This window comes from Athene noctua, chromosome 11, assembly GCF_965140245.1.
Source record: "Athene noctua chromosome 11, bAthNoc1.hap1.1, whole genome shotgun sequence".
Taxonomy (NCBI): domain Eukaryota; kingdom Metazoa; phylum Chordata; class Aves; order Strigiformes; family Strigidae; genus Athene; species Athene noctua.
This window is the reverse complement of record NC_134047.1, coordinates 14,296,182-14,304,825: the sequence shown is the minus strand read 5'-3', so window position 1 is coordinate 14,304,825 and position 8,644 is coordinate 14,296,182. Positions and strand designations below refer to the sequence as shown.

General features: G+C 63.8%; 2 protein-coding genes across 2 annotated transcripts; both read right to left on the bottom strand.

The window, feature by feature from the left end:
- Positions 1-1,688: 1,688 nt before the first annotated feature.
- Positions 1,689-6,019, bottom strand: RPS4X (ribosomal protein S4 X-linked). Its single transcript, XM_074914987.1, has 7 exons — positions 5,947-6,019; positions 5,669-5,746; positions 5,057-5,237; positions 4,519-4,616; positions 3,222-3,393; positions 2,479-2,636; positions 1,689-1,851 (listed from the first exon to the last, which is right to left on the bottom strand). The coding sequence occupies exons 1-7, from the start codon at positions 5,947-5,949 to the stop codon at positions 1,750-1,752; spliced, it is 792 nt and encodes a 263-aa protein (XP_074771088.1). The 5' UTR covers positions 5,950-6,019; the 3' UTR covers positions 1,689-1,749.
- A 910-nt stretch (positions 6,020-6,929) lies between these two features.
- On the bottom strand, positions 6,930-8,009 carry CITED1 (Cbp/p300 interacting transactivator with Glu/Asp rich carboxy-terminal domain 1). The gene is made up of 2 exons (XM_074915266.1): positions 7,872-8,009; positions 6,930-7,710 (listed from the first exon to the last, which is right to left on the bottom strand). Exon 2 carries the CDS (start codon positions 7,708-7,710, stop codon positions 7,258-7,260), a length of 453 nt encoding a protein of 150 aa, XP_074771367.1. The 5' UTR covers positions 7,872-8,009; the 3' UTR covers positions 6,930-7,257.
- Between the last annotated feature and the right edge of the window lie 635 nt (positions 8,010-8,644).

The window sequence follows — 8,644 nt, the reverse complement described above, 5'->3', positions numbered from 1 at the left end:
GGCAGCCTGAGGACAGGCTTCAGGGAAAGTGTTGGAGCTGCAGGGGGCTGGGGGAGCCCCGGGGGAGGCTCTGGCGAGGTGCCTGGACCGAAGGCCGATATTTGCTGCCTTTGCCACCCACCCCTAGCAGAGCAGGAGCCTGCTGCAGCGGGCAGTGCGGAACTGCCCATCCCGCCACCCCCGGGCGGCCAGGAAACAGCCCCACACCCGCCGCAGGGGCTCACTCGCTCACCGGTGCTGGCCTGGCCCTGATCCCCAGCGCCTGTGCTCGCCCAGCCGCCATACCGCTCCCACCGCCCCGTCCGACGCCGCAGGACCACGCCTCGGCCACCCGGCGGCGCCATTTCCTTACCGGGCGGCGGCACCGTGCAGGCCCCGCAGTATCGCCGTGCCGTTACCGCTGCTCTGAGGCCGGGCGGCGCCCCACTGCTTGTGCGCTCGTGGAGGCCCGGCCTCGCCGTTTTTACAGCGGGAAGCCCACAGCGCCGCGGGGGCAGCAAGGCCCGCGGCTGCCCCAGAGCGATGCGGCCGCCAGAACTACAGCTCCCGGCACGGCCCGGGGCACAACATGGCGGGCCGGAAGCGGCGGCAGAGGTGGAGCCCGCCAAAAACGAGGGGCCGGGCAGTGTGAGAGAAAAGGGGGAAGCGGGTGGGCAGCGGAAAGCATGAGGAAAAGATGGGGACAAGGGAGCCGGAGGGAGAGGGAGCAGAACAGAGACCGACAGCCGGATGGAGATGCAGAAAAAACCTGGGATGGGCAGCACTACAGGGAGGGAGGAAAAAACTGGGCAGGGAGCTTGATCCGGAGAGAGGAAAAAAAAAAAAGCAGGCTACAGGATAGAGAAGAGTTGAAAAATGGGGACAGTGAGATGGACAGAGAGGGAGGGCAAAAGGAAAGAAGTGAGGCAATGCAGCAGAGGAAGGAATGAAGAAAGATGGACAGGGAGCCCAATGAACTAAGGGAAAGAAGAAAAACCAGCCGTGGGGCAGAGGGAGAACCTAAAAAACAGGGACAAGGAGCAAGACTGAGATGGAGAAAGGAAAAAACAGCAACAGGTTACAGGACAGTGAGGGAGGAGTTTGAAATGAGAAGCAGAGAACAGGCGTAAGAGAGCAAGAAGTAGACTCACAATGTGCTACTGGGACACAGCCCAGCCGCTCTCATGTCTCTGTGCCGTTCTGCAGAGGTTCTCTGCAGCCACCGTCCAGCTATGTTGAGGGACCAGGAGCTGTCAAAGCCAAAGGAGCTTACAAGGGCATGGCATGGGAGGCTCAGTGCCCAAGGAGGGGCGCTGAAGTGGGAAAGGGAAAACAAAACACTGTTTCCTTTGCATTAGGTCCAGCACAGCCAAGGGCCAGACCGTGCTGCTCCGCCATGCCCTGGTCCCCCCCTGCGCAGCACCCTGGGTGCACGCTCCCAGAGCCCCAGGGCTGAGCTCCCTCAGCTCCAGCACTGGGTCCAGAGCCACCAGGAATCCCCATCCTTCTGCCACAGCCATTATTGCAGCTCCCACCCCAGGCGGCCCCACCACTCCTCCCTGGCCTTCTAGAAGAGGGCTCTGGCAGTTGCTCAGGTTGCCAGGAGACTCCCCAGATCAGCAGGCCCTTCCAGAGGGCAGAGCGTGGCCTTGCACTGGTACAGCACAGCACCTCCCAGCCCTGGGTTGCTCCCTCCAGCCAGTCACACAACCATTTGGTAAACGGTTTAATTAATATACCGAAAGGAGCACTGCCAGCCTGAGCTGGAGTTCACCCGCTGCTCTGCTTGGCTGCCAGTCTCTTGTCTCTCTCTTCAGCAATGGTGAGACGGATGCCCTTCCCACGGGGCAGGGAGATCCACGGCTTGTTGCCCTGCAGCAAGGGAAAAGCAGCCACCTCACATCAAGAAACCCGGACAGGGGCAGAGCTCTCCCCCTCAGGGGGGAAATGCAGCAGAAGCCAACCCCTGCCCACACTGGGCCATGTAAACACAGACGTGGAATTGGAGCAGAAGCCCTTTAGGAAGGTGCCAAAGGTGTACAGGCCTAACTCTTTTGGGCACGGCCATCAAGGATGAACTTCAGCCAAAAGCAAAGCACCACCCCTTTCCAACCTGGACAAAAGAGGCCGTTGGGGATGGCGAGACAGCAGAGGCGCTGCAGCGGGAGTGCACTCTCAGTCAGAGCAGCTGCCCAGGGGTTACACAAGAGCTGCACACTGAGCACTGCTCAGCTCCCAACTTCCAGGTGGTTTAAAAAACCACAGAACTGCTTCTTGAAAATGTCCCCATTCCTAAATTTACAGGTGCTTCCCTGTCCCAGAGTGGTCAGCCCAGAGCAGGCAGAACCCCAGGGAGCAGAGATAGAACTGGTGCCAGCCCTGGCGCTTCACGGTGTGTGAAAGCAGCTGCCTACAGAAGACACCAGCACCTCTTGGCTTCACCCAACAGCCCCCACCAAAAGGAGAGAACCCGCCCACCTTGTGCCCACGCAGGCTTACTTTGCCAATAACGAAGATGTTGGAGAGCCTGGTGGCAAAGCTATTGCCATTGGCATCCTTCACATGAACAACATCAAATGACCCAGGGTGTCTCTCCCGGTTGGTGATCACCCCAATACGGCCCAAGTTGGCACCACCGGTCACCATGCACAGGTTACCTGTGAAAGAAGGTGAAGGAAGATGGGTGTGACAAGAGCTGTCACCAGGTGCTGTGCTGAAGCCCTTGTGCTTGGGCTCTTTGAGGAGCACCACTGGAGAAGGGCCAGGGCAGAGCCACAATGGCCCTCAGAGTGGCCACTGGAGCACCTGGTGACAACTATGTCCCACAGAACCCTGGCACACCTGAAGGAGCCAACAGCTCTCTGGCCCCAAGGCCCATAACAAACATTCCCCAGCACCTTCTCGGCTGCCAGCACCAGAGGCATTCCCGTACCACTTGTCCTGGCACTGCAACTGAAACCTCCCACAGAAAAGAACCAGGAATCTCTACTCATGGCCCCACAAGAGCCGGGCTCAAGCAACCTCTCCACCAGCTTGCTGCTTCTACTCATTGCCTGCTTGCTCTTGGAATCACTCCTAGTCCTCATGCCAAATGCATCCCACTGCCAGCACGTGGGAGAAACCCCTGCTCCAGCTCCAGGTAAACAATCCCTTTCCCAAGGCTGCCATCACTGCCCCTCTAGAGCAAAGATGTCTGGCATTTGTATTCAACTTCCCCACTGTGGAGAAGATGCAAGACCTACCTGTGTCGAACTTGATGAAGTCTGTGATCTTGCCTGTCTCCAGGTCAATCTGGACTGTATCATTCACCTTGATGAGGGGGTCCGGATAGCGGATGGTGCGGGCATCATGGGTGACCAGATGAGGGATTCCTTTGGTGCCCACAAAGATCTTCCTCACCTTGCACAGCTTGTACTGCAAACAAAACCAAACACTGCTCAGGCTGAGGCAGTGAGTGGCACACAGGCCAAGGGGCTCTTGACCCCCAGAGAGATGCTGGCCACAGCAGGCCTCAGACCCCAAGCCAAATATCCAGACACTCCAGGGCTTGCCACAGGAGCCCAGGCAGTGACTTGCCCAGCTCACTGCCCAGCGGTGCCTCTCGCAGGGCTGCCACAGGGCCACACTACAGCCCCATCGGAAAACACGCCCTGCTTTGGGAACACCTGCCCACCCTGGGCTTCAGCCTCCTCACAAACACTGGCTGCATTTTCCCAGGAAAGCTATGCCAGGGCAGTCTCCTCACTTTGCCATGAACCTGTGGTCACACAGCAGAAGCAGAGGATGCCTTCAGGATCCAGGACAGATCTGTATCCCTCCTCCAGAGCACCCTGGTTTCCCTCCTGCCTTTCACCCCCCTACCCCCGACTCCTTCAGAGCCACGTTGGGACTCACAGGTTAACACAGAGTGGTAGCCAGAGGCAGAAGCATGTCATGGGGGGCCAGAGAAGCCCCAAATACACATGGCTTGCTACAGCACAGACAGCTCTCCCCCTCAGCATCACAGCATGCCTGCTCAGACTGCCCTTGGGAAGGACAGGCGAAGGAGAGCGCAGACTCGCAGCTCAGGCACGCCAGCATGCTTTGGTTAGGAAACATGGGTGGGAGTTGCTCCAGGACACCCAGGGCCAGTTTTGTAAACACTTCCCTAACAAACTTGGGAAGGAGTTCAAGGCACCATAGCACAGGCAGTGCCACGTTTCTGATCACCATTAGCTTGCGCTGAGGCTCACCACAGCACAGCAGAGGCAGCCCCCAGCTCCCCATGAAGGTAACCCAGTCCGTGCCAACGGCGGTCACTTCAAGCACCAGACAGTGCACCTGCAGTCATCCGGGAGTTGCTCTCATGTCACCAAGAGATTTCCTCCTGCCAAAGGCCTTGTATCCCAACCCTGCAATCCCTGATCTTTCTCAAGAGTGGCACAGACTCAGCTCACAGGGAGGAGAGCCATCAGCTCCCGTTCATGAGATACCAAAGAGGAAACACACCCCAACCAAAGCCAAGCGGGCCCACACTTACGCCGAGCTGACGCCCCTCACCTTGGCCTCTTCAGGTGTGATGCGGTGAACAGCAAACCGGCCCTTGGTATCGTACACCAAGCGGAAATGCTCGCCTGTCTTCTCGATGCTGATGACATCTGATTTCAGAGAGGGAAATAAAACAGCAGCTGTTATCAATCAGCTATGTTACCCAACACGAAGCTCATGTTTGAAAAGAACTAGGGACTGCTGACAACACCTCAGGCATGAACGAGGAGGTTGTTATCTTCTCTTTTCCTCTTGACACAGACTCACATCTTTTACCACGATATGGTGCAAATTAGCAAAAACTGCCAAAGGCTGAAATCTGAACAGCAATTTAGGCATATGCAATCAGGCAGTTATAGGCTACAGATACCAGGCTTTGGTGTTCATCGCACTGCATAACTCCAAACTAATTAACATCTGCTTATATTTCTCTTTTCTTCATCAGCTCCACCAGAAAAGCATCTTTCCCCCCAAACTGTGCCAACAAAACATCAGTCACAGAACATCTGCCAGTGTAGCAGAGCTGCCCACCCCAGCCCTGCCCACTCACCCATGAAGCCTGCAGGGTAGGTGATGTCTGTGCGGACTTTGCCATCTATCTTTATGAACCGCTGCATGCAGATCTTCTTGACCTCGTCTCCTGTCAGGGCATACTTCAGCCTGTTCCGCAGGAAGATGATGAGCGGAAGGCACTCCCTCAGCTTGTGAGGGCCTGTCGATGGACGGGGTGCCTACAAACAGAAGCTTTCTGCTGGGTCCTCAAGCACAACAGCAGCATCGACTGTTCTCAGGGGAAGAACGTGACCGCCCCAACACCTCTCGCAACAGCACCGAGGCCAGCTGTGCGCAGCGGAACTGCCAAGCAGGCGGGGACAGGCTGCCCGTGACTTTTCTCGGTATTCAGCCCCCAAATCTCGCCAGACTCACAAAACACCGCCCCAACGCAGCGAAGGACAACCACAGCGAGCAGCAGGTTAGAGAGCAGCCAACCACCCCACCGCCCCATCCCCTGCAAACCTGGGGGGAAAACACGAAAGCTGCCGGCACAACCCCTTCCCCCCCGCACCGCCCCAGCTCACCGCCGCCCCCCCGCCCGAGCAGCGCGCCCTCGGGAAGGCTGCGAAGCCGCCCGTCCCCGTTCCTATCCCCGTCCCGCACTCACGAAGACGCCCGTCAGCTTGTCCAGCATCCAGTGCTTGGGCGCAGCCACACGCTTCAGGTGCTTCTTGGGGCCGCGGGCCTACGGGACGGGACGGGACAGGGTGAGCTACCGGCCGCCGCCAGGCCCGGCCCGGCCCCCCACCCCGGGCTCCCGCCTCCCCCCGGCCCTGGCGGCGGGGTCCCCCCCACACCCCTCGGCGCGTCGGGGGTGGCAGGAGCCCGCGGCGGGCGGCGGATGGCGGCGGATAGCGGCGGGCAGAGGCCGCGCCTCGCCCTCACCATGGCTGCGCTGCACCGGGAAAGGGCCGCCGCTTCCGGGCTGCCGCGGATATCCGGGCGGAGCGGCGGCCGCGCCGCGGGGCGCCCCCTGTCGGCTCGGAGGTCTTAGCGCCGCCCGGTGCCAGAGCTGTGGGGGGGTGTGGGTGCCCCCCCACGCGGGACAGGCTCGGTGCTGCCCACGGGAGGGGAAAGGAGCAAGGGGGATGTCTGGGCAGCCCCCACCAGCGAGGCGGGGTGTCCCCGTCCCCTCCCCGCTTTAAGCGGCCTCGACGGGGCCGCCCGCTGTGGCAGCAGGCAGCTGTGTCCGTGACGAGGGGGCACGGGGTGGGGTCGTGGGGAGGTCGCCGGTGCTGGGGCAGAGCTCCCAACGTTGTGCCCCTGAGGTCTGGGAAAGGATGGGAGGGTGTCGGCAGTGGCACGTCCCCACCACCCCCCGAAGCGAGATTGCGGGGTACCCCGGCTGCCCTGGGAGCCAAGCCGGGGAGGTTGGGGGGGGACACACACGCGTGCCGGGCAACTGCCCTCCTCCTGCTCACGGCCCCTCCCGAGGTGGAGCCTGGATCCGACGCAGCCCCCCGACGCCGGCTCCAGGCCTGAGCGCCCGCTCCCCAAGACAGCTCGGGAGCCAGCGGTCCCCGGCTAGGCTCCCCGGGGAGGCTGGTGTGTTCCCCCGGGGTACCGGGGCACCCCCGCGCCCCGCCAGGTAGCCGAGTGGAGCGGCCGCGCACCAGGCGGTCCCCGGGGGGTCCCCGCAACGTCGTTCCCGCAGCGGGGCGCAGACGGGACAGAGATCACATCCGCGGGGGTGACACCGCGCAGACGGCGCCCCTGGCACCCCCATAACGCCGGGAGGAGGACGGGCGCTGTGGGGAGCAGACAGACCCTCCTCCTCCCACCCCGGGCCGCTTCCCACGGGGTCCCCCGCGGAGATGGACCCCCTTGCTCTCCCCACAAGCCCAGCGCTGAGCTAGCTGCACAGGGAAAGGGGCACAGCCGGGGGGTTCCTTCCAGATTTTATTAGACAGCAGCTCAAGCTCCCCGCCTGCCCGGCTCAGCGAGGCGGCTACGCGGGGGGGGCGGGCAGCGCGGCCCCGCCCCTCCACCAGCCCCGAGGGCGGCCCCTTCCCACGCTCGGGCCGGGCTCCGAGCGCTCCCTGCGCCCCCAACCCCGCTCGCAGCATCGGCCCTCGCCCCCCCCCCTCCCTCCCCCACCGTGGGGCAGTCGGGGCGCTCCCCGCGCCCAGTGGCACCGTCCCGCGGGTCCCCGGTGGGGCGAGGCGGGAGCCGCCGCCCCCCCCCCGCCCTCCAGCCTCAGCAGCCGGCCGGCAGGTCCGCGGGGAAGTCGAACTCGTGGTGGCCGAGCCAGAGCTCCGGCAGCTCGTCCGCTCTGTCGAGGCCCAGCTCCAGCACCAGCGCCCTGAGCACCTCCTCGTCCACCGGGTCCGAGTCGATGACGCCGGGAGCGGCGGGCGGGGGGGGGCGGCTCCCCGCGCCCCGCGGCTGCGTCCCCAGGGCCCAGCGCGGCGGCGAGCCGGGGTCCTGTGGGCGCCGGGCTCCCCCCGCGGCGCGGTGCTGGCTGTTGAGCTGCTGGAGGTGCATGCTGGCCAGGAAGTGGGGGCCCGCCGGCAGGGCCAAGGGCACGGCGGGAGCCGGCGGAGCCTCCCCCGCGGCGCCCGGCAGCTCCCCGGCCCCGGTGGGGTAGCGCAGGGTCGCCGCCACCTCGCGGTCCTTCGTGCCCCGGGCGGGGAACCGGCGGGAGCTCATCTGCGGGGGACACGGCGGCGCTCAGCGGGGCGCGGGCTGTCCGCGCCCCCCCTCCCCTCCCAACCCCCCGGGCGGAGGGGTCCGGCGGGGTCGCCCACCGAGGGGGCGGGGGGAGGCCGGAGCGGGGCGGGAAGCGGCGCCCCGGCTCCTCCTGCGCTTACCTGGGCGGCCCCGCTCCCCGCTCGGCTCCGCTCCCCGCACGGCCCGGGCAGCCGCCGCAGCCGCCGGATTTATAGCGGCCCCGGTACGGCCGGGCCGCGGGGAAAGGCGAAGCGGAGCGGGGCCGGCGAGCGGACGGGGCGGGCTGGGACGGGGCGGGCCGGCCCTCGGGGGCGGTGCCGGTACTGCTTGCCCTCCCCGGCCGGACACCCGTGCCCCCCCCTTCCAGGCTGGGTCCCTCCAGGTCCTCCCCGTTCAGGCTGGGACCCGCCAAGTCACCCCATCCAGGTACCTCCCCCCCCGCCATGTTTCCCCTGCCTCTTGGGTGGGACCCCCCATGTTTCCCCTGTCCAGGCTGGGACACACTTGTAACACCTATCCGGGGGGGGGGGGGGGGGGGGGGCAAGAAGGGGGCTGGTGCAGGTGATGTGGGCTGGTGCTCTCAGCGGGCTGGAGGGGGATTTGGGTGTGAGAGGGTTGGTTGGGGGGGCACTGGGGGTACCCCCTGAGCCTTTATCACACCTTTTGCACTTTTCTTGCTTTGCACCGAGCCGAGCTCCAGTTGTCTCTCCGCATTCAGGGATGTGGATGGAGATGGCGGAGGGGGCGCTTTACCCCGTGCTCCAGTTTCCCCAGCTGTCTGTGGAGGGCAACCTGCCATCCCATCCCCGGGCACAGCCCTCCCTGCACCTCACCTAAACCCCTTTTAGTGCCACAATGTTTGACGCCCGGGGGGTTTCCTATTGTGTATTTGTTCTCTCGGTGGTGTTCCTGC